A 25,346-nucleotide genomic window follows, 5' to 3' on the forward strand; every position below is an offset into this window, starting at 1 on the left:
GATTTAGTAGCTTTGGTAACCGCTTGAAGACCGCAACAAAATCAGTTTACAAAACAGTAACAGGCGTCTTAACTAATACCATCAACACTTCATCTCCCTCAAAGACCAAAGTTCAAGAATCATCCAAGGGTAGTAGACAAACCGGAGTAGGATTTGGTGTTCCATCAGGTTTAGGTATTGGACCAGCCAATCCACCCAAGAAAGTTATACCACAAAGATCAATCAGTGTGAACAATAAGAATCGATTACCACCTGCTGGTCCTACTTCAGTTAGTAACACTCTTAGATCTCGCCAACAATCAAGAAGTGTTAGCAATTCGGCTACTATCGGAAGTAAACGGATTGTTTCGGGTGCCTCTACGGCTACTGAACCGGGTACTCTGAATAGAAAAGGCAACCTTGGATCTCTCTCCACTCGACCTCTTCGAACTCGTACTATTTCTACTACTGCCAAAGGAGTCGAGTCGAATGCTACTACTAAACCATCGGCAACTGCCAAGCCTCTTATTACCAAACCTGCTACAGTTGGTACTCGTGGTGGTATCAAGGCGCCGATTACCAAACTGGTTCCTACCTTACCTAATGCCCCACCTAAACTGAGTTCACCAGTCAAACGAACAAATCCATCGACTGCTCAGGTATATTGACTCTTCAACTCATCTCAATTTCATGATAGTAATACATCAAAGTCGATATCTAACATCAAAACTTTTATTTTCCCTTTTTAGCAGGTGACTCGAACTGCAATTAAACCTACAGTACCACAACCATGGAAACCACATACAGTCAAAACCGTCACCCCAAGACCCATCAGATCTAGACCATTGACAACAACGACGACTACCAAACCAAGTGCGATCCCACAACCAAAGTATAAATCTAGTACTAGAGCTGGACCTAGTAATTTAAGGAATCCTATTGGAGTTGGGAAAACTGTGATCAGATCTTCAGTTACTTTACCTGTACCTTGTAAATCTAAAAGGTTACTTAGAAATAATGATGTAGTGAAACAGGAAGAGAAAAAAGTGGTCGTTGGAGGGAAACGTGGGTTAGATGAAGCACAAGAAGAAGAAGAAGAAGAAGAAGAAGAAGTTGAGAAACCTCCGTCTCAGAAGAAAATTAAAGTGACTTGAATTGATTGTTAAGGGAATTATTCTTAGGGTTTGGATTTGTTGATGGTCGAATTTTATTTCAATTTGCTTATTTCAAAGGTGGATTCTTTTTTGATAGAAATGTGATATGTAGGTATGTAATATAAGTTCTTTGTTAATAAACTAATTGTGTTTTTTTCATGGTCATTTTTTTGGTCTTTGTATGCTTTGATTAATTGTCCTAAGAAAGTTTCCATTTTATTTATTTTGCATGGTTTGAGATTGATATTGATTAAAGATCATTATGGGTATTTTTTGTGAGGGAGTTGGATTGAATTGTATGAATGATGATCTGATATATATATATATGCTTACTGTTTTTCTATATATACACGATATATTATCTCTTTTATTTTCTTCATCGAATTGTCTTTATCTTGCAGAATTAAGGGGGGTTTATACACGATTAGGTTTTGTGGAAGTTGAATGGATTGAATTTTTGACTATTGTGGCGCTGATAAAAGGCACCCAGACAGGCATTCACTACATCAATGATGCATCTATGAATGACAATTTTCTCGATTGTTCTAGGACTCTGTACCCTACAATTTATGGGGCTCAAACAAATTTCATTTCGTGCTATTCAAATGAAACTCAACTTTTCCAAAGCATGATCCATCTTGGCCGCAGGACTCGAATTATGTAAGTAGGAGCAGAATAGGTATCGAGCTCTATGAAGACTGTAGTAAAGGTTCCAACCATGGAGACTTCCCTGCTGTGGATGATGTACACTTTGACTTTTTACAGTGAATAGGGGGTTTCAAGCTCAAGGCTTACGACAACTTGCCCGTTGTTGTAAAATATGTGCGAGGCGCGCGGACGTGGCCGCGCAGAGAGGGCTTGTTCAAGCCAATAAAATATGCGTAATTTCGAACACCTTTTTGGGTGTCCCGAGTTAAAAATAATTTGGTTTCACGTAGATTTTTTGTATTCACAACTTGTCCCAAGTTCTAAAAAAATCCCAAAAAAAACCAAACTTGAAACCCCTCAATGTAACGTGCCAAATGTTCCTGGTGTGCTTACAATGCTGTCCTCATTGTGATACACCGCCGGATTTGTTCGGCTTCCATGCTTTTCTCCAAACTCAGACTAGCATCCCAGCGATTCGGGCACTAGTTTTAATCAGAGCGAGTGACTTTTCACCCAGCACTATATAGTTGATTCTCAAACGCTTCCCGAGATTTCCCTACGACCGCCATTTTTTTCCCTTGCCACGATTATTATGACACAGAAGGCATGGAGGATCTCATCGTGCACACTACTCATTGCGGCTTTTTGGAGTTGTCACTTTGTAAGACCATCAGCAATATCGGTGACTGATTCTAACACTCCCCGGCTATTGAGAAGAAACTTGGGTTCACGTGAGGAGGAAGCCGCTTCAATCATTAAGATTCCAGAACTAGAAATAGTCGTCGAAAACCCTGGCTTTCAACCTCCTCGCACTGTTTATGACAACGCCATCAAGAGCAAACTTACACATCTTGACAGGCCAAAGTTCGAGTACCAACTAATCCAACGTCCACCAACGCACCGCCACCCTAGCACAGAGTGGTGGTCTTTTTGGCAGTTCTTCACAGGCCAGACGTTCCAATCAGTCGTGCAAGAATTACGCGATTACTGGTTCACCGCGTGGAGCTCTCCTCTTCACCGCTTCGCCAAAGACCTCGTCTCGTCTGCACCCAAAATCAATCGTCATTACTTCAGGTCTAATCCTGCAGAGTTGTTATTGTTGGCTCAGGAAGACCACTATGACACATTTAACCGCCAAGTTGGAACCACGCTGAGTGACGCACAAAGGGACCTCAGTAGTTCGTTCAATGCGTAGTGACGCTTTCCTTGCTTAAGTTTTATGGCGTCACTGACAATATCTTTTGGAACTCCTGTCTCTGCTTCTTGCATCATTACATAGGAGAGCGAACCGTGGAATTGATTCCTAGATTTCTGAACATCTTAGTTCATGGGGAAAAATACTTCAAAAAGCCAAGAGCTCAAAGTATCAATGAGGATTTTTACCGAGAGCTTTCCGGCACAGTTCTTGAGGTGAAGAATAGACTCCCCAGAGAGGAAGGAAGCAATTCGCCTTCAGAAGGGTACGCCAAGGCTATACATCAAGTGCTTTACCGAATGCTGGAAGGACTTGAAGGCCTACCAGAGTTAAGCCAAAAGGATTATTATTGGCACCTGGCAAAGCTTCAAGACGTAACCACACAAGAGTTGCTAGACGTCCTTGACCCCCAAAAGGTGCCCTCAGGTAAAACACAAGAAGAGTATCATATTATCATAGCCGCGCTTGACCAAGCCTTGGGAAAATTCAATTTGCAGGTGCAGGGACAGTCACCGCGTAGATATACCTTTCCATTCATCTCAGATACTACTCTCTGATAACTGTATCCAAACGTCCCACAACTGATGCGGGGTCTTTTTTCTTTTTCTGATTTACCCTGACCGTCTATAGCGTTCTTTGTTCGACTTGACAACTTCAAACTTTCTACTCATGGTCAGTTGAAAGATTCATTTTGCATATCACACTGATCGCGTATGAACTGATGGCCTAGAGACTAAACACAGGAAATTTAAATCGAGGCTTACTATGGTTATCCACACTCCCGTACAACGCGAACATAAGCCCCAATGTATTCAAAGCCATCAAGTCCGAGTGGAGGAGATTCACTTTCGACATTCCTTTCGCACAGGAAGTTGAGGCTTTTCAAGACGGTCTGATGCACATAGTATGGCAAGATGAACATCCTTTGAGTTCCAAGATCTGGAGTAACGAAGAATCTAGGTTGGAAAAAATCGCATCACGAACAATGGTATTCTCTGATACGCTTACTCGACGAATATGGTGGCGCCAATTTCAACCGGAGGGCAACTCTGTTGAGCCTTTAGACCAGATCCCAACAAGACATGTCAATCGAGTCTTGTCAACAATAGATGGACTCATTTTGAAGTATGATCCGCAAAAGTTGAAATCCAAACAGCTCATTCCCAAACGTCAATCTCCTTGGGAACCACTGATGGACCGGTTTCATTCGATTCTTTCGAGTACTTCAAGTTGAATGAGTGTGGTCATAACATGAAGGATATGAGCTTAGAAAAATAACCTTATGAGCAATGTTGAATTATATATAGCTATTTAATATCTCAAACCTGAAGCTGAGCCTTTGTCAAGGTTAAATGGTCATCAGAAATCTTCCTGACACCATTTTATGAAGTCCATGATCTATATGAGTCTTCCAGTGAAACTAAACAGGTTAGAAAGTCTTCCAAAAAAACTCACAGAAGAACAGACAAGTTGAGATAAGACTGAAGCTACTGTACCTTTGCTAGAAGGCTAGATGGGAAAGGTATGCCCACAGGATGTAAGATGGATCATTGGATATCATCATCCTTTTCAGAGCCTTTTGAGGTAAACAATAAAAACATTGTTGTATTACCTCTCTCCTTGCATAATCTCAACAAGTTCCCATCAGATCCCCATAGGCTCACACTATACCTGTGAGGAGTGCGCGTCTGCTAGGCGTACTCTTCACTAAGAAGGTGATAAGGGAGGTAAATTGTGTTCTTCACGTGGTACACCCAAGTGAAGACTACAGCTAGTTGACCTCTAAGAAGAGGATTTGCAGAAGAGAGAAAGGGATTAAGGTCAGTAAAGAGCTAGTATGCTCTAACCTCGTGAGACTACAAGGGGCAGGCTTTACACTTTGGTGAACCAAAGATCCTGAAGGCTACTTTAGACTCCGTATAAGGGAGGAACCTTTGCTGCTTTACGGTTTATTTCTAGAGGATATGATGGCCTGAGGCTCGTAGAAATTGATACCGGGGTGCTCAGCAATAGAACCTGTGATGCTCAAGTTTGGTCTTTAGACTACACAACTAATCACATACTTGAGGATCCTCTATATAGGATTTCAAGTATAATGTGATTCTGATGTTGTGATGTGTTCACAGATGTGTGATGAATCAAGGGAAGAAGGGGGGTTTATATATTCACAGGTCAAGCGTCAACTTGTGGTTGGCGTGTGATTCTTGTCTCACTTGTGGTTGGCGCTTGGGTTAGGTTTGTTATGTATTTAATACATTATGTACATGTGTTTATGTGGCTCTTGACTCAGGATGGGGGAGCAGCCTTAAAAAAAAGGCGCACCCTGGCGTGTTTTTGTGAAAAAGGGTGCGTCTAGGCGTCACTGGCACGTCAGGCGTGGCCTTTCACTGCGCAAAAATGACAAAACATGAAAAAAATGCGAAAAAATCCACAAAATGCATTTTAACCAACCTTAAATACATATTTGTTGCTGATAAGGTGGAAGATGGATTGTTTGAAGGTCTATTGTTAATTGAAGTTGATTCATACAACAACTTGAAATGGATTTTATAAGAAAATAAACACGCGGAAAGCCCCACTTTCTCACTATGAGGCATACAGGCCTTTGGGCGCGCTCACCTTGTTTCCGAGATTTTTGGGCGTGCCCTGCGCCCAGGCGCGTTATTTTTTTTGCGCCCCCATCCTGACTCTTGACACTGAGCCTTGAGATGTACTTATGGATTTATACATATAATATAATATTACACGTGTTACTGTTAGCCCATGGTCATGTAATCAGGGCTCAGGGCTGACAATACCAACTCTCATAGATATTGGAAGATCCGTAGTGGTGTCCGTATTTTGCAGGCTCCCATCACCACCCCTGGAAGTGCTGCTGAAATTCAAGGGGTCAAAAGAAGTATGTTTCCATGGTAATCTACTGAAAACACTTGATCATACTATATCATCCTGAATGCTGTATGGACAAGTGCTACAATTTTCATTGCTGAAGGGTTTTTTTAACCATTTGGCTATCAAACATTAAGTATTGGGTGGCCCCCTATCTGCTTGAGGTCCTGTAAAATACAGGCACCACTGTGGATGTTATCATACTTGTCTTCTAATTGAAAAGTGCAGGCCCAATTCTGATTCTAATTAGGGGATACAAAGTAGAATCCGGGTGTGTGCCCGGATTTTTTTTGGCAGTAAATTTTGATTTTCTGGGCACAGTTAGTCTGGGCCCAGAATCAACGGTGGCTTGCTAAGCTAAGCTAAGGATTTTTGCCACCTTGGCTTAGCTTAGCTAGAAGCCGCTAAGGAAAAATGCGCTATCGCTAATCTTAGCGGATTTCCGCTAACGCTAAGCCATTAGCTTAGCGGGCGTAAAATGACACCCGCTAAGCCAATTAATTGGCCGCTAAACCGCTAATAGCGGCTTAGCGGCCCTTTTTTGCACTTAAAACGTGTATTTTTTTGATAGCTAAGCTCCCGGATTAGCTTAGCGCAGACCCCCTAAAGTAAAAATCAAAATTTGATTAGCTTAGCTTGAGTGCGCTAAGGATTTAGCGCTAGCTTAGCGACAAAAAATCGCTAAGCTAATGCACCGCTAAGCGCTAACTTAGCTTAGCCGTGCCACCGTTGCCAGAATCCAAATTTACTGCCAAAAGAAATCTGGGCACGCGCCCGGGCACGTGCCTGGATTCTACTTTGTATCCCCTAAATATAACCTACTGAGACTATGGAAGACCCATTTTTAATACAAGTTAAAACAAATCATGGTGTCTGAGGTACACCTGCTGTAGCTGCAAAGCACCTGCCAAAGATTGCATCACTATGTTTTGGAAAGTTATTATAGCTTGCAGCTTGTCTTTCACTCTTGTGTTAGGAAAAGGGATGGGCTGGAGCTGTATGTAATGTGCATTACATACACATATACTTATGCATGCTTGTGCATACTGTCTGGAGGATTTGACTTTCCTGATCCTCAAATCAGGGAAAAAATCTAGTCACATGTCAATATGTGAGGGAATCTTTTGATCAAATTCAAGGAGTGCACGCATATTCACATTGACAGTGACATGACTACAGTTGCATGCGCACTTTGTGGCACTGATCAACATGTCTTGCACATATTGATGTGACTAAATTTCCCCCTGGTATCACATAACAAAATGGGAAAGCAAAGCAAGGTGACTGGTAGGAATAACACTAGTGATTCAGAAGAGCCCTATGGCTATGATCAGATAAGAGTGACAAAGGATTAAGAAAGGCACCTGGTAGGAATCATACATTATTGATTTGGCAGGACACTATGACTATAATCACATAAGAGTGACAAAAGAGTAAGAAAGGAACCTGTTTGAAGGTGGCATGTGAAAGAAGAGAAAATTATTGAGTAATTCATTATGAGGAATCAGACATTGATAATGTAATGAAAACAAATAATAGCTAGAAAACCTGGTAGGAATCTCCTGTTGGTGATTCAGAAGAGCACTATGGCTATGATCACATATGAGTGATGAAAGAGTAAGAAAGGTACATAAAAGAAGAGAAAATGGTTGAGTGAGGAAACAATGGTGGACACACTCAACAACTTCTTTTATAGCAATTGGAATCTAGACATAGGTTAACAACTGCTAAAAAAGTTGTGACACTCACATGCCACATAGCTGATATGGTGTTGTGTGATATGGAACAGAAAAGAATAAGGCAACAACGGTTGATAAAAAATGTGCTCAATGTGGACCAGTGGAAAAAGGTGGGATGGTTACTAGTGTATGTGGAACAAAGGAAACCAGATTTCAATATTCCTCCTGTTGATGCTTCTTGAACTAGTCAATTGTGTTGGTCATGAATGATATTCCATTTCAGTATCCCTCATCATAGGATTGTTAACTTTAAATGGTGTTCAGTGCTAAGGAAACCTATGGCAAACAAGACTCACAATCGAAGGGTGTTGCAGACCTAGTCACTGCCACTCTCTTTGCTTGGGTTTTGTACTTGGTAATCCCTGCAGTGTTATCACTATATTGGTCTTCCTACACCCCTTTGCCAGCAAAGAAACTGATTGGACCTTCAGACACATCTTGTGGGCCAATTAATTGTTTTGGTAGGTACAATTGAGATATCAATGATCCGGTGGCTTATGAATAATATGATGGTTTCCTTTGTTACATCATATACACCTGTTGATCAATACACCATGTCTTGATTTTATTTGTCATGAAGGCTTACACCAAAAGTTACAGCTCTTCCACTCTCAAAGATTATGCCTGTATGGTACCATCAAGAAAAGACTGCAAATAGTCAAACTCTTTCAAAGACAATTCTGGGCGTGATCATTTTGGACATTCTACATCAGCATCTTACAATGGACTACTGTATGAGGTTCCTTGCTCCAAGTTGGTGCCCCCTTAATCGAAGGGTTGAGTACAGATGTTCAAGACTTTAGCAAGCAAATTAGCAGAAAGGTTTGGGGTGGCTATCCTCAATTTTCAAGACAGTAGGTAAATTTACATTTCGGTCAGGTTGTCCTCTTGATCAAGGAAGATCATTGTTCTGTTGAAACCTTGAGACTCCTGAGGTACTACATGCATTGACCGTTGTCTTTGGTCTTGCCATTTGACCTAACTGAGCCTCCTTGTATTGGAGTGGGCTCTCCATTGGTGGAAAAGCATCAGTTCCAATCATTTGGGTCTTGACAGGCAATTCAATATGGACACTAGTTGAGAACAAATAAAGAGGTAAGAGGGGGGATGAAAGAAAGAAAAGAAGTGGATTAAAATCCTGATGCCGGAGGCAATAACTTTGGGGATAATAGAATGGGTGGATAGTATTGCATTGAATTTGAGTGCCTTTGGTGACTGATCAACCAAGTCACTTCAGGATCAGGCAAGAGCGTTAGAGCCCCTCCGAAGGGGATGTGGGTCCTCCAGCATACAAAAAACAGTGTCAGCAGAGTATCTGCTGCCCAACATCCATTGCCTGCAAAATTTCAAAAACTCCCTAGGTTTGATGCAGCGCCAGAATATGCTCACAAGGAGATTTATAGCTACCCTCAAACCTCCCGAATGTGGCTGCTTCTACATTTTATGAGCCCGATCACATTACAATTTCCAGTGTTTTCATTTCATCAGCTCATTTCAGCTCTCATCGGGTTTCCGCGTCTTTATATGCCTAGATTTTGAATGCGGGGGTGAATGATCTGTCGGCGAAGCGTGCTCATGCGCCGAGACTTTCGTATCGGAGATGCCTCCAACAAAAGCAGTGAGTGATGGTCATGAAAATAGTAGTACAGAATAGGACATTGTTCACGATCTACAACAGCTCGATTGACGAAGACGTTTCAGTGTAGTCAGGCAGGTGTGTTGTCATACCGATTGCTATGAGTTACGAGATGAAAAGTTAAAAGGATTTGGACAATAATTAGTAGTCACTTGAACAGCGCCGTGACGTGATGACATAAGTGCTCGCAAACAAAACATGGTTTGTTTTGTTTTATAGGATGTATATTGAGATGAGCAAGACTAATGGCCGTCAGAAAATAATTTAATGTACTCATTGAGTTGGCACGGATGCTGATGGTTGCGGTGGTTGCTGAGTGTGAGCTGGATAACCAGGCCACGCTCCATATTGCGGTTGTTCACTGGGTGAAGCTGTGAACCCTCCCACCCCACCTGCTGGCCTTGAACTCTCAAGGTGCGCCTCACCTCCGAGAGACTGTTGATGATGAACATTGGTACCGGAAGACTGGTGTGGTGCGTTGGCCGGGCGGTGGTGATATGCAGTCGAGCTAGGGTTGACTTGAGAGGGGCGAGTGCCCTGGGGTGGAGAGGATGCCTTAGCTGCAAGTTGTTCGGGTGAGTATGCGTACCTACAAATGAACGCCATAGAGAGGATTCATCAGTCATGAGGGATGAGAGATGTCAGAAGCAATCGATCTGCAATTCACCAGTTTCCATCCGAGGCCAGGTAATAGCGACTGGTGTCAATGCCATCAGGGGCCAGTGTCTCCTGCGCCGGATATGTTGGATGTACTGTTACTCCCGGAAGACCACCTGAATGCTGATAGTTCTGTTGACCTGGGTAAGGTAAACCTGTTGTCTAATAGTTCATGCAAGTCAGGTCAGTACGATATGTGAACAAGAGCCATTACCACAATGAGGGCAATTTACTTGATCGTACGAGTAGTTAGCCGGTGCGTGATACGGCCGTGAGCTATACGAGGATTGAGGATAAGAGGTTTGTAGATGTGAAGTAGAATTGGGTTGTGTGTAAGTGTCGGCTGCAACTTTAATTCATAAGATGGATAATCGAACCAAGTCAGAACACCGATCATGCATATGGAATCATACAAACGGCGAACTTACCGCCTGGGTGGTATTTCGCGAGGCTTTCCTCGATCATAGTGTCATATGTCGTCTTGGCTTTCATAAACTTGTCATTGATCTGCAAAAGTTCGGCTACCGATTCCAACATCAGAACTCGAGTGGTCATACTTCGACATAGATCAGCGGAAACCCACTTTTCTTCTGTGTATATTTTTCAATGAGTCGTACAATCTTTGGTCGAAGTGACAATGTTTGTTGATAAAGCTCCGATAATTCGTCATTGTCAGCCAAGTTATCTTTCTTGGCGTCCAAAGTTTGCATCATTTGAAGTAGACGGTCAATCTCATTGGCTTGTGCAAACACTATAGCCTCTGCTTCTGCCTCTCTGGCTAATGATTCTGGAGTGGGATCCGGAATAGGTTCCTGTATGAAGTTATGTCAGACCTGGACTGACATCATATCTAGATGGAGTGAGTCAAATGAAGAAACATACTACATAATTGACTGGAAATATTCCTATCTGCCCTCGATACTCGCCTTTCCACCAGTCCTTGTAAGCAGAATCGATCACGCGGATCAGGTCACCTTCTTTGAAAGCCAGCTCTCCTTCCTCGTTCGGCTCGAAGTCGTAAAGAGCCTTGACTCGGCGCGGCGCCGGTTTGCTCAGGGTACGCATGGGGTAAAGCTCGGCACCAGTTGGAGGATGTAAAGATACTTCATCGGCTACAGGAGGTCCATCCTGCAGGGATACACGGGAGAATGCCTCCGTGGGCACAGGGTAATTCAGCACAGGGGCTTGTTGGGCCGCGGAAATAGGTTGAGGAGTAGGATCGTGATGATCTTGGCGACCTTGAGCAGATGAGGTTTGTGCGTTCATTCGGTTGTGAACTGAGGATGGAATGTAACCGGTTGGTCCTACGAGAGACTCGGATTTCGAGCTGGAAGGAAACTTCCCGACACCGGCCATGTTCATCCATTCGGCCTCACGTTCCGATTCAGCCAACGCCCGTTGTAGTTCCTCTTCCTCTCGCTTCAAGATGTCGTCCGGCTGTCCAGGTTAAATACAACAAGTGAAATCTTTTCAGCCAGGCTATGATGCTGTTCGTATTCATTTAATATGAATCATCAGCTTGCTTTGAGCTTACTGGATGGGTCACTGGCTCAGTTTCTTCCTCGTATTGGTACCCCTTTGACTTGAGCTCTTCAACGGTCTCTTCGACCAGCCCTAAGTTGACCTTTCCATGAAAATCATCCGACCATGATTTCAAACATTGTAGGATACGCTTCTTGACCTTCTCATGCGTATAACGATCTTGAACCAATCCGGATAAAACTTTCATGAAAGCACGACTTGAGACCTCCTTGTGTAAGTTTTCGTTCGTATTCTTGACCAATGCCTCCGTTAAGGTCAGGCAGAAAAGTTGTACATTTGCATTTCGATGTTGAAGCCTTTTTTGAACTGATGCAATACAATCGCGAGGACCATTGGGAGTCTTATCTGACATCACCTTATCGCATACTTCGATAAAACCCGACCAGTTTTCGGATGTTTGAGCTTCGTCCGTTGCTTTGATGACTACCTCATCGTATGGATTCACAGGCGCGCCTCGAAACATGATGGATTGTAACTTGAATCTTGGACAGAGATGAGATGGAGGTGACAATTTATGAATTGATTTCAAATGTGGTACAAGCAAGTAATTTGTAGTCAAGCTGTTCGGTGTAAATCCCGCCACCTTCTCAATAGCTCGGGGCATCATCGGCGGGAAGAGGCACAGCCCCCGTCTCGAGGCCACTGAAGTCAGCAATCTCACGAGTCTGTGGCTCCCGTGCCAGTGGTGGAGTGAGCCTGAAGGGCTGACGTCAATGAGTCCTTGAAATCCACATCACTCTGTCTGTGATTCCAAGACATTGGTGTAGCCATCGAAGCCGAACGTTATAACCTGGTTTCTTTGATGGAATGGATAGCACGTGTTTGTGATTAACAAGACCTTTTCAAACCCCTTCTCCTCCACTCTATGCTTCAATCATCTTGCAGGGTAAGAAACTGATAGCAACTTCATAGCAAATATATCAATGTGCATGTTCAAACTTATCAGCCTTTTGTAGTTATTTAGTCAAACTCGACATAATCACAAATCTCACAATAAGCATTCTACCATGCATTTTTTGTTTCATTTACCTGTTTCTCATAGGCAATCTTTCTTACGAAGCAACACTATGAAAGCCTGTGTTTTGTGTGCTCTTTGTGTCTATCCAAGGGCAGCTTTTGAAATTTGTGAATTTGCATCTTTAATAAATGAATCAATTATCAAACACTTCATAACAACGCATATCATAGCGGGAAATGCCATGTTCCAAATCATGTCCCTCCCAATCATTTCCTATCTTGTTAATTCATAGTTTTTATCTTCCAAGAAATTATTTACTCTTCATACTTTTGTGAATATCTAAGAAAGTACTGGGACTCGGGAGAGCACAAGCTGGCAATGCTTCTCAGTCAAATTACATCTCTGCAGGACCATACCAAAAGAGATCTATCATCTATACATGCATGAGGACCCCATACTGCATTCTCAACAGATGCTTCGGAATTCATCAAATATAGTACCCAATTGGAGACCATAGCTACGCCACTCCATAATGTTTTGTGCTGCAAGCTGTTGTGCTGCAGATTCTACAGCTTCCCAGGACTCCACAGGTTTCTCGGGCTCATGATCGGCGAAGTTTGTCAACCATATCTGCTTTCTGAGATCGCCAAAGTATACTGCTATCCGAGACGAGACCTCATCGCGAGCACGGGAGACTTCCAAAGTTCTCAAGAGGTCCTCCTTGGCGAGGGCGCCTGTGAGCGTTGACACATAATCAAGCATTTGACGCAGAAGTGGGTTGTGGGCGCTTCGCTTTGCTACAGCTTCACCGAGCTTATGCGCTGCCTCTTGACTCATCCTGTTGTCAAATCCCATTGTGGCTAGCCATAGAGAGCCGTTACTGATCTTGTCTGTTAAAAATTCTTGTTAGTGTTTCTAGTGCTGTTAGGTTAGCAGCCGCGGGAAAAAACTGACTGTGGAGATCCAAGTTGGAACGATCAAGTTGCATCAAGAAATCTACGTTGGATCGCGAGATTAAATGAACAAGATCATCGATGGACTGTCTTTCAAACTTGAAATGTTGCACGGAACCCGGCACCATCATATTTGGTGAACAGGTAAGAAATTATGACACTAACGTGGAGGCTCGATTCCATAGGACCAAACAAATCTTCCCAGAGTGTGATCAACCAATTCTATCATTCGGTGGAATATTCCATCTGTTCCCTCTCCAAAATTAACCGTATATTGATACATAGAAAGTAACGCTTTGGTTCTCTCGTCCTGAATTTTGAGTAGTTTAGATATACTTGCAGAATCGGTACCAATCAAGAACTGTAGATCCTCAATGGCTCCCTCAATCGTGGTATAGATGTTGTGACTTAAGCATTCTTCAGCCTGTGAAAACCCGTTACTCTCAGGCCTTTGAAGGATACTACGAAGAGTGACCAGCATCTCTTCCCTTAAGTTCTCAAAAGTTTGACCTCCATTGTAAGCAAAAATATTCATGAATCTTGGGATTAATGAGATTGTTCGCTCTCCTTTAAATTCGAAAAATATACGAAATGTGTCACGTAAGCTCTTTTAAGCATTCAGCAACACCAAGATAGATATCACGGGTAAACATACGGCATAAAGCTTTATCTTTTCCGCCCAAAGCATTCCCAGTGATTTCATCAAACCTGTTAGTCAGAGTGGTCTCCACTGAATCGACATTCCAAGAGAAAGGGGTCCTGTGCTCTGAAAAGATTCGAAGGCCATGCATTTGGGGAGGCTTGAAGATACCTGCATGAACATGTCATAGTTGTGTCAGTTTTAAGCCTCTCGTTTGTTTCGAACAGAACACTTCTAAACACCTTTTGTGGCTTTCTTCTCCAGACCATTTTTCATCGAGCCATCTCGTCCCAACCGGTTTTCAGACCCCTTGTTCTGTGGTGCAGGTTTCAATTTTCCTGCTTGATACCTTTCTCGATTGTCTAGAACAACTTCATGATAGGATAGGTCACATTTGTTTCAGTTTTGACACATCTCTTTGTTTGAAATTCTTTTGATTACCTTGTTGGACTTTCTTCTTCAGCTTTCGACCGTCTTTCGTCAAATCATCTCGCTCCAGTCGTTTCTTGGATCCCCTCTTCTGTGATACGAGTTTCCATTCTCCTGCTTGGTACCCTTCTTGATTCTCTGGAACAACTTTGTTATAGGAGACTTGCGAAGCTGATGGACCCCATCGCTCGGGTTTCATGTCCATTGAATGCACCTCCGAATATTGTGCTGCATGAAGCGTACATTCGGCAACACATACCAAAAAAGCGACATAAAATATCAAAGTAAGAAGTTTGATGTAGGTGGGTTTCCTGGCCATTTCATATATTAAAAGCTGCGCTCTGAGAAGTGTGTTTTGAAATAATGAGAGAATTTGGTGTTTTCTGACCCTTCTCCTCGTGGAATTGAATGCTTGAGGCATCAAAATTATATACAAGATGCCTTCCCTGCGCACCGAACGACAGCCGGCGTCTCAAAATTTTGTTGATCTCGAACAGAGCCAGAACCAATGCGCAAATGTATTTGTGAATATAGGGCTCACACATTATGTACCTGGGCCGTGATGTGTGAGCACTATATTCACAGATACATTTGCACATCATGTTGAATGTCAGAACCTACACATGATACATTTTGCCATCTAACACCAACCAGCAGTTGGAAGAGATGTCGATGTTACAAGCAAGTCGAAATATGGGATTGAGGCAAGCTGTGCAAACATATTGAATTCTGTAAAGGGATAGACGGCTTTTGAAAGCCACAGTATAGCCCCCTTTCATTCTGAGATTTCCACATTGTACGCAAGACTGTCTTCATCTATGTACTTGTCTCAAAAAATGATACAGTCGTTTTCAAAAAGCTTGCCGCTAATTCACCGCCAAATCGCTCGAGTTTTGCGGGCAAATTTCGGCAAGGTTTTTGAAAACGACTGTACATAACATCTTTGGATGACTGTGGAGCTATAAATAAACGTCACATGTATTAACTCTTGAAAGCACTACCGCGTAAATAACCAGTGTAAAATATTTTGTCAAGACAATTCGATTCAATGTTTGATGATACCTGCGTATAGTAGTGTTCCAGGACGCAAGTTGAAGAGTTTCAAGATGTTTTATATGTGAACTTCTTGTGAAGTGGTAACACAGTCTGGGGGCCTTCACGAGCCTTGACGGCTGTGTTGCAAAGTGCGCGGGGTCATGCGGCACGGAGGCACGAGGTGATAATTCAGTGAGAATGGCCGCAAGAAAGAATGCTGAAATCAGTCTCTGGTGACCCAAGTGGATGTCTGATGGTGTCTCTGCATGCTGTAGAAAATTGTGGTGAGAAGAGCACCTCATCGCAGAATTGAGGGTGGTCGACAGCGATTGTACATTCAGATATAAGGAAAAGTAAAGAGCGACTTTTCCCGGAGCTTTCAGTCATCCTCCTCGTGAATCTCAACAAAAAGGGTAGTGTCGCTATCAGTTTTGAATTGAGTTGTTCGATGCCGTTTCGACCAGATATCATGGTCATGGAAAGCAAAAGGGAATAAGAAGGTTGTTTGAATGATGATGATACGAAGGAGAAAGTTTTCGAAAACCATGAAGTGGTGGTAAAGTACCTGAGTGTATGCGCTGATTTCATCATATACCTTCCAGGTTTTCTAAGGATCGATTTATCGGAAACACTTGCTGCAATTCTTCTTAGATTGGCGTACAAACTCAATCGTCAAAATAATCTTTCATACTAATCATCCTGCAATTCTAATAAGTGATGACATCTCATTCGCATTCAAATCATCCGCTTTACGCTTTCTTGAGGCCAGAACCAGTTATAAATCGCCAACAAAGTCAAACACAGGCCTATGAAAGACGTCCTTCTAACTCTTTGAGTAGATCACAGAGCCGAAACGAGATACACAACATAGTGACCAAGGATCTCGTTTCCATTCTCACAACCGTTCGCACGCATACTGCATCGGTATTTCCCATTCTCTTCAAAATAATAGCTGGTCACATTGGGTTCGTAGGATACTCATAAAGGCTTTCCGCTTTGTAGTTGGACCGTTTAGCAAGCACTTTGAACCTCATCACGCAGAGATTAGATTCCCTAGAATCCTGCTGTCAGAATGGTCAAAAGGACATCAGCACACTCATTGCAAGCGCAAAAGCAGAGACTGGAATCACTGGTGGGTGCATTCCCTAAAAAACTCATTGGATTGAATCATATTAACACTCTTGATTCACCACTGATTGCAGCTAACGGAATAACAGATCGAGTCAGTAACATGCTCGAGCCATACCTCTCAACATTGCAAACGAAATTACCGGCTCTCGAAACTCACCTCAATGCCTTGCGGTCCGAAATTGTCAATCGAGCGCTGGACCCACCCGAACCGACGGCCCATCAAACCAAAGTTGAACACGAGATTGGCCGTCTACAAGATTCCTTCCAGAGACATACGACAACATCCACAAACGCCCAATCACAAGATCATGAGAGAATTTTGATACTCGAACAAGTAAGCATCAGATGTGATCCGAGCAACGCAATCTTGAATCAGCGGTATTTCTTTCTGACGACTGAGAATTTGTTTACAGGAATTCAAGACATTGAACAATTCAATCTTACCTTTATCTACACTTTCACCATTACTACAAAGCTTTCTTCAAGCAGAACTATCTCGTCAATCGACTTCTCGAGAGCAAATTCAAACATGCGAACCACTGCACACTGAAGTTGACCAAAATCCCATAGCTCACGAAAATCAGGAGACAGGACTGGAGGAAGCAACAACACTTGATGCATCTCAAGTCGTAAGTGTCCACGCAATATGCTCGCTGCGTAGAACGTGTCTCATTCTTCCCGAATCCTAGCTTGCCATTCTCACTTTACCATTTTGATCGCAGGTTACTACTCCCACATTTCAATCATGCTCCACAGGTATTTTCAACGAGTCTCAAAGAGTAGAGATTCCCATGAAAGAGCCAAACCCTCCATCTAGCATTCCGCATCATTTATCTACAGAAATCGATCGAGATCATCCAACAACAGATTCATCGCTCAATGATTTAAATCCTAAGGAAGCCGAATCACGACCGCCTCTCGGGATTATGGAGGATGGAGTAACACACTGCGCACCAAAGTTTCCGGAAGAACTTCTGCCAAGGAGACCTTCGCTGATCGATCTCATTGCAACGGAACAGCAAACCATGCTTGATCACTCAAAGATTCAGCTCGAGGAACTAAAATCACTTGAAAACGCTTCACAAGAAGCTCAACACATCTTAACTCAAGATCATCCTAGCTCTGAAACCAATGTTCGAAAACGGTCTAGATCGCGTCGACTAACCGGTACACCAAAACGCTACCTCACCAGAGCACATCAAGCTTCGAATCCAAATTTGTGCTACCAACATGATCTAGACATTCTCAGAGAGAGACCCAAAGGCCCAGAGAAGGAAACCATCATGAAGAACGGTACAGAGAAATCTGACGAGTTGAGAAGTCTCAAGACTCGAAAATTGGATTCTGCACTTTCAAAAAATGTGGAACGTCAATCACCTTCTTTTCAATCACATCGAGCCTTTTCATCTTCCGTAAATGTGAGATTGTTCATTTCACTTAATCTTGACTGTTTCCGTACAAGAAATGAGGTGTAAGACTGACTTGGAATCTTTGGGATTGATGAAAAAGCCAAAAAGGCATCGAAGACAACTGTTCGAAGTAGAAGAGGACGAGCAGAACCGTACATAGATCTGTGAAAGCTTCATCAAGTACTTCACACATTTGTAGAGTACGACCGTCACTAATTCTGCAAACTTATATGATAGATTACTACTGGGGCAGGCATCAAGGATCACCCAAATTCTACAGGAGGTATGATGCCGTCTGTAGTATGGGTTAGACATTGTTGTTCTACTTCAAGTTTGATGACCCAACACTAGAGTGTTTCACACTGAGTGAGGAATTGAAGAACTCCAAGGGAGTTGTTTGTTGTTCCATTTTTACGAAGATTCATGTAAACCAATGTGATCACTTTATTTCAAAAATAATGATCCCATCACTACTACCACTGTTGCTATTCAATGAACCTCTATTGATCGTGTTGAGATTGGGTCTCAAAATCAAAACATACCAACAATGTAGTTGAGAGAGACTCTGAGCAAGAATCTGACAACAAATCTAAATTGTCAAAATAATGAAGATATGACCATATGGCAAGGTATTTCCTCCGCAAGGCAAGGGCACAAGATGTACTCCTGTCTCAAAAGATGTTAGCTTAACAAAGCGCTTTATACGTGGCTGCCACCTTGCTATCAAGCTAACAAAAGATCTGTTGAAGACTCGTGTCCTCAGCATTGCATGAAGTAAATTAGTACGTTTAAAACATGGAGAGTGAGTTCGAGGAATCCCTGCACCAAACTTGACCATCAAAAGCAGTAAGCCAACCGAAACATTGGCGATATGCATAGCAGTCGGTTGAAAGTTGCACTTAAGCCGATTCTCATACATCAACATGTGACGTAGATCGCTAGGCAAACGTCGGTGAAGTGGAATGACATCAGATTGAGGCAATGAGCTTCATATGTCACATGGAATTGGAGCATTTGCTTTTGAGAAATCATAACCAAAATTGGCAAAGATTGATCCTTGGACTACATGAAGGACAAGGATGACAGCGGTTTTACAACATCATGAAGTAGAAAAGAGGAGCAAAACAAAGAGCTAAAACCTGCAGAAAAGATAAGATGAAGAAAAATCGTAACGGGGAGCTTGTAGGGGGATTTGCAGAGCTAGTTGACTCGAGAGGGTTATCAATAATATGACAGCGGTCGATGTTGAGTCAGAATCAGGCGCAGCAAGATCCTTTGCTCGCAGTCTTGCAGGGACATTCGCTGCAGGAACAAGTGTCACCACCGCAGACACAACCAGCGGCGGCGTTTCTTAAAAAGAGGATCAAACCAAGACCGGAATGAGTATCGAGATTGTTGATAGGGTCATGAGGTCAACTAAAACTTACGAGGTACAACCACAGCCAGTTTCTTTGTTGCAAGAGCAACCATCCAAGTTTCCAGCTCCACAAGGCTAAGATAAATAAAAGATAGCGAGCGTTAAAAGGAGTGAGCAACATGGTGAGATGAAGGAGAATTGGACTAACGGTACAAGCACAAGCTCGGACAGAGCCGTTCTCGAGCTTCACATCGGGGCAACCACCTAAAGAAAAGAAATGGAAATATTGAAAACTAAGCGCTTGTTGAAGTAAGATGAAAGAGGTCTAATGAAGATAGAGCTTACAAGCAGGCATGATGATGATTGAAAGGTTAAGAAGTGTTTAAAGCGGTTTATAAAAAGCTAGCAGTTATATTGATGAATTGTAAGACTTGTTTTATGGATGATTTGATAGAATGAGATTGGTTGGGTTGAAGGGAAAGAAACGGAATGGAGATAGAGTAGTGATTTTTATAGTCAAAATTTTGAGGGAAAGTTCGGGTGTCAAGGTCAAGTGATTTCAAAGTGACTAAAAGGTGAGAAGATTTCGCCGGCCTTAATGACTCACTTGTCACATGGTCTGAGAGACTTGAGTCAAAAAGGCCGTCCCTTGTTACCGTCTATGGAAGGAAGGGATCGAACGAGGGATTTTCGCCGCTTACACATTTTATGACCGCATTTAGTGACCGCAGTAGTGTGAGTGATGACATGAGTGATTTTTGCCGGCTAAAGTTTTCGAGTCTCACGCCTCGTAGCACGACCGCGGCGCAGTCCCGATCGGAAGAGCCGGATGCTCAGAACACACAAGCTCCGTTCCACACACTCTTGTGGAACACTGAGCTGATCATGTCTTACAGCTCTGTCCTATAAAGGTCACTCATCTTGCTTATCCTGTGCGATGCAACAAAGGGTAATCATCCGCAAGATCTGTATCTCCTCGGTCGTGACTCATATGTGCTCACTAAATTACATACAGTCATTTACTCAAAGGCTAAAGCTAAAGTTGCGCTTTGAAAGTTTCTTGTTTGTGGTTTCCATAGTCAACATGAAGCATACCATGAAGCTCCATGAAGACATGTCAACATGTTACCCACTAACTGTTGATATACCCCAACCCTTGTTCCATTTCTTTTCAACAGAAAAGAAGGCTTCAATTGTTCCACAAATCCTGAAGAAACAACGACAAACTTGGAATTGAGTCCCGAGAGAAATCTATGTACTTAGCATCCCTTTTTCTTATTCCAAACAAATGCCAAACTTCCTTTCAAGAAAGAAATAAAATGGAAACCTAGCAAGAAATCTACACCATCAATGGTGTTTCTATTTTCACCTCTGCAAATCCGTCAATACGAAAACAAACAAAAGCCAGAAAGATACCGGAATGAAGTTTGTCGTATATATGACCATGTAAGTCCATTACATATTGTCCCAAAAATTAATGCCCAAGAATTAAACAGTGGAATATTCCATTATAACTCTGGATGCACTTCACGGTGAAAATCATAAAAGACAAATTGTAGACAAACAAAACGGCTCAAATTACCTATCAAATTACGAACCACGAGTGAATAGTGAACACTTTTAATGTTTTCAAAGGATGATATCCAGGTATCCAAGATGTAATAATGAGTGGTGAAGCCATCTCTTCTGGATATGTGAAACTGCTTTTTCAGATCAGTTGAGTTTCCCTCCTATTGTTTTTTTTCAACAGATCCCTTTATCGTTTTACTGCAAGAGAATGTAGTGCCCCATAAAACCATTCGGTTGAAAATCGAAAACTCAGCAATTCCATTCAATTTCCATGAGGAGCTGGATAACTTCATCCGTTCTCGTCATTTTCATTTTTTTACAATTTTGCTGCTTAATGAGATGACACAAGTTAACCTCCAAGTCCAGTAGAGACTGAGTGCCGTTTTGCATGACTATCACAACGTACATACGGCGGTCATAAAAATGACGCATGTATCGCTAGATTTTAACGTTCGGGATCGCACACTGAACACCACACTCACCCCCTTGGAACTGTGGTACTACTACATGCCAGTTTGAGGGGAGGCCCGTTGAGCCCCTGGCCGTCCGAAGAAGCAACATAGATTGAAGAAATAGGATGCAGGTGATCTTACTGTTGTTGAACCAGACGTGAGCTCTGGATGAAGGGACTGTTTGAGTTGTTGAGGATAGTTTGAAAGTGTTGATTTAATGAATTTGAAGATTGGGGAGAATTGAAAGGATTAAAGGTTCCAGAAGGTGGGTGAAAAGGGGTTTGATCAGGAGAGGAAGATAGTGAGAATGAGAATGAGAGTGAGAGTGAAAGTGAAAAGCTGTTCTTGTGTATTCAGCTGTGAAGTTATTGACATATTTACCCCCAGTACGATAACCTTTTTTTTCAGTTTTGTTTCTTTGATATTGATTTTCGGAGTGATACCACTAAAACATATCACTTGACCTCACCTCTTGAACTTGCGAAACTTCATCTCATTCAATGGTCTCGCTAGCCCTCAAGTCTCGTTCAAGAGGATACAACTCATTCGAAGTTAAATTAAATGAAAATCAATCTCTCGATTCGCTTACAGTTCAAGACCTCAAGTCTATCATCAAGAAATCTACAAAGGTTAGAGTTCATTCATCGAGCAGTTCTTTACTATCCCTTTAATCTGATGGATCTGATATTCTTTTCGATGAATGACTTCATTAAGCTTGATTCGATTCGTCAGCGACTTACTACGGCCGATAAAAAAGTTCTCGATGACGATCGAAAAGCTTTATCAGACTACAATATTTTAGATGGTGATGAGATCACCTTCAAGGACCTAGGTCGCCAAATCTGTTGAGTATTTCTAGAACCTCAACCGACTGCTTTTGACTTGTTCTAATTGATTCCTCTGAACAGCATGGAGGACGGTTTTCTTGATCGAATATGTAAGACCAGCTAGATTGTCGATTTTGGTGATCGGTGTTCTTATCTTCAAATCACATTCGATCTTTTGTTTCATAGCTTGGACCTTTGATCATTCACCCTCTATTCTACTTCCCGAACCCATTATCAAATCAAATTTACAAAGGTCCAGTCTTACACAGTACAATGCAAAAGTGAGAAAACTTCATCTTCACTTCGTATACCTGTATTTGATGACCGATCTTTACTCCTCTTGTTACTCTTAGATCGGCCTTTGCTATGGTGATGGCCCATTTCGTTAAAAGGGAACTTGAAACTATCTTGTGAATCAAATTCGATTATATATTTTTGGATTAGATGGCTAGCTAATTCGAGAGTTGAACAAAAACTTGTTCTACTAAAATCATCTATCAACAGCGTTCATCGGTTTTCAAATGCTACAATGCCATTCCGTAACATATTCAAGAAGTAAGTCTATCACCAGATTAATCTACTTGATTGGGTTCATATCATACGGCTTTTTTCTCTCTAAGAGAACGTACTTGTTGATTCACTTTTATTATGTATATCCTTACAGCTCATTCCATTACTGGATCCTTTCTGGTGTTCTTTTAGCTATTCCGATCTATGGTCAAAATTCCTCAAGTTACAAATTAGCATCCACAATCTTTGATTCACCAGCCTGGCTTGGTTCTTGTCTTGCACTTTGGACTGTCAGTGTTTTCAGAGCTTCAAAGAGTACTGAATTTTTTTGACCTGATTCGAATTTGATTCCAAATTTGAACAGTATGCGGAACTTTCGAACTTAACCGTACACATGCATCTAAGATCACTAAGACCACCTGGAACAAAGACCCGAGTATTGCCATACGGTTATGGATTTAAATTAGTACATTGTCCAAATTATTTTTTTGAATCACTAGCTTGGTTTGCATTTACTGCATTAACTGGATCATGGGCATCTGGATTATTTTTGAGTGTTAGTACGACTCAAATGAGTTTATGGGCACTTAAAAAATCAAAAACTTATAAAAAAGAGTTTGGTGATCAAGTACCTAAGACTCGTAAAGCGATCTTTCCATTTATTCTTTGAAATCTGGGTTTTTTCTCTTCTTCATTCATGAAGAACTTTTTACTTCATCTCTATTATCATATATATGATGTGATGATTAAAATCCTATGCTAGAGTTTATTAGATTATCAATATTTTTATGCATTTCTTATTCTTACTCTTTCTTTTTTTTGATTGATTATATATCTTACAAATCTTACTTTATCAGTCTAATAGACCCCAAGATTTTTTTTTAGAAAAAGTACACAAAGGTATAAAAAAAATTAGGCAGAATTTATATGGTATAATTTTTTGAAGTAGAGAGAAACATGAGATCTTATAAGCTGATTGCAAAGTCAGGGGAAGATTTACCCTGGTTCCATATATATATCTCCTGCTGAACCCAGATAAGACATAACTGGAATGAAATGTGTTCATGGAATCAGATGTGTGATTATGTGATTGATCATTGTGATATACAAGATGATGATTCTTTGGTTTGATAAGGCATTTACCTCTATGTATATTTGATCACACACTTCAAATCCATTCATGGTGATTTTTGTGAGTCCTGATTAACTCTAAATTCTTGAAATTCTTGCTCATTTGGAGGCTATGCATACACCCTTGTTGTTTTTTTTGATACACCTCAAAGGTGGACTTAGTTAAGTTAGATGGTTCTTACATGTTCATGCTTGTTTTAGATGATGCTACTAAAAAAGGATGTTGGCCTAAAGTGAAACAACTCACATAGTAAAAACCAATTGTGCTATCAATCTTTAAGATTGATGCATTGTGAGGAGAAATGACATTCAGCACAAAATGGGATCAGGATACTGTGAAGCAATTGCAATGAATTGTTGCAATGAGACATGCAGAAGAATGTGGTGGTTGGGTGCCTAATCTCTAGTAAGTCTGTGTAATAAAGTCTTTTTGGATGATTGGCTATGTGAGCACAAGCAGATCATCCAAAAGAAAAGTTTTGATCTTGCTACACATCAAAGCCTGCACAAATGTATGATCCACATGATTTAGTAGTCATCTTTGTATAGGGCCAGGATTCCACCACTGACCAGACTTAACACAATTAGGGTTTTGGATTAAAATCCTATATCTTGAAGTTCATAATGAATGAAGCCTCATGGCTGGCCTTGGTCTCACTCCTCAAAATTTAGAATGAAAAAGCTTTCTCTGACTACATTTTAAAAGGGTATGTCTGCTTACATGGATGCAGAACCTTAATTGGGAATAAATATACTTTTTCCTTTTCCTTTTCCTTTACTTTCTTTACCTTTGTAGGGATTTACAAAGTACCAAGAGTCTGATAAATCATTCATTGGGCAAAGACAGTTCACTTGTCCCTAGAATGACTTGCTAAATTGATCTCACTAGCAGCTTTCATTCTCTTTCCCCAAATATTTTGAATCCAACTTCTTGGAGATGGTGGATTAATATCAGCAAGTGCATCAACCCATGTTCTATCCAACAGAATTCCCATGCCTAACTCTCATTACCAACTAGATGGGCTTATGGATGGTAGTTGAAACAAAGTTTGGACTTATGAGCATTGGTGCCTTCAATATTGGCTTTTGTTGTCATGAAAGACATGTCCCTAAACTTCCATTTGAAAGGTGTTCTTACAAATTATATGGTAAACAGTACTTGGGCTTTTTTACATCTTGGTTCTCTTTACCTTTCTTATTAATTATCTAAGCTTGTGTGATCTTCTTTCTCTCTTACATAATTACACCTTAGTTCTGTTTCAAAGTCCATGTGCCAAAACTAGGTCTGAACATTTCCATCAACTTCCCTTCACTGGGGTAGGAATATTTGAATGCCTCTGGATCCCTCTGTTATAGATTTTCAGATAAAGAACTACTTGATTTCATCAAAGTTGGATGATCTTTTCTCTTGATGTGGAACATGCTGCAATTATTTGGATAAGATAAGAACAGTTGTTCCAAGAAAGGTTGTTTCATTTTTCCAAAAATTCTCTCCTGTGCAAAGCC

The 25,346-nt window shown here is 41.5% G+C and overlaps 6 protein-coding genes across 6 annotated transcripts; 3 read left to right on the plus strand and 3 right to left on the minus strand.

Moving 5' to 3' along the window:
• Positions 1-2,373: 2,373 nt before the first annotated feature.
• MELLADRAFT_106806 (uncharacterized protein) lies at positions 2,374-4,210 on the plus strand (the record flags this gene model as incomplete). The annotated part of the gene is made up of 4 exons (XM_007410322.1): positions 2,374-2,959; positions 3,061-3,473; positions 3,607-3,648; positions 3,707-4,210. 4 exons carry the CDS (start codon positions 2,374-2,376, stop codon positions 4,208-4,210), a joined length of 1,545 nt encoding a protein of 514 aa, XP_007410384.1.
• A 5,014-nt stretch (positions 4,211-9,224) lies between these two features.
• MELLADRAFT_77861 (uncharacterized protein) lies at positions 9,225-12,043 on the minus strand (the record flags this gene model as incomplete). Its single annotated transcript, XM_007410517.1, has 6 exons — positions 9,225-9,829; positions 9,908-10,052; positions 10,326-10,418; positions 10,481-10,709; positions 10,780-11,334; positions 11,432-12,043. 6 exons carry the CDS (start codon positions 12,041-12,043, stop codon positions 9,514-9,516), a joined length of 1,950 nt encoding a protein of 649 aa, XP_007410579.1.
• Positions 12,044-12,862: 819 nt separating this feature from the next.
• MELLADRAFT_106808 (uncharacterized protein) lies at positions 12,863-14,738 on the minus strand (the record flags this gene model as incomplete). The annotated part of the gene is made up of 6 exons (XM_007410516.1): positions 12,863-13,287; positions 13,352-13,393; positions 13,516-13,917; positions 14,006-14,161; positions 14,233-14,352; positions 14,432-14,738. 6 exons carry the CDS (start codon positions 14,736-14,738, stop codon positions 12,863-12,865), a joined length of 1,452 nt encoding a protein of 483 aa, XP_007410578.1.
• A 1,788-nt stretch (positions 14,739-16,526) lies between these two features.
• Positions 16,527-18,345, plus strand: MELLADRAFT_106809 (uncharacterized protein; the record flags this gene model as incomplete). The annotated part of the gene is made up of 4 exons (XM_007410323.1): positions 16,527-16,919; positions 16,999-17,214; positions 17,308-18,003; positions 18,232-18,345. The coding sequence occupies 4 exons, from the start codon at positions 16,527-16,529 to the stop codon at positions 18,343-18,345; spliced, it is 1,419 nt and encodes a 472-aa protein (XP_007410385.1).
• A 905-nt stretch (positions 18,346-19,250) lies between these two features.
• MELLADRAFT_87291 (uncharacterized protein) lies at positions 19,251-19,706 on the minus strand (the record flags this gene model as incomplete). The annotated part of the gene is made up of 4 exons (XM_007410515.1): positions 19,251-19,344; positions 19,422-19,486; positions 19,560-19,615; positions 19,697-19,706. 4 exons carry the CDS (start codon positions 19,704-19,706, stop codon positions 19,251-19,253), a joined length of 225 nt encoding a protein of 74 aa, XP_007410577.1.
• Positions 19,707-21,872: 2,166 nt separating this feature from the next.
• MELLADRAFT_87292 (uncharacterized protein) lies at positions 21,873-23,379 on the plus strand (the record flags this gene model as incomplete). Its single annotated transcript, XM_007410324.1, has 8 exons — positions 21,873-22,001; positions 22,087-22,216; positions 22,281-22,336; positions 22,386-22,480; positions 22,553-22,609; positions 22,662-22,754; positions 22,864-22,999; positions 23,074-23,379. The coding sequence occupies 8 exons, from the start codon at positions 21,873-21,875 to the stop codon at positions 23,377-23,379; spliced, it is 1,002 nt and encodes a 333-aa protein (XP_007410386.1).
• Positions 23,380-25,346: the final 1,967 nt, after the last annotated feature.

The sequence above is a fragment of the Melampsora larici-populina genome (genome assembly GCF_000204055.1).
Source record: "Melampsora larici-populina 98AG31 unplaced genomic scaffold MELLAscaffold_20, whole genome shotgun sequence".
Classification (NCBI taxonomy): domain Eukaryota; kingdom Fungi; phylum Basidiomycota; class Pucciniomycetes; order Pucciniales; family Melampsoraceae; genus Melampsora; species Melampsora laricis-populina.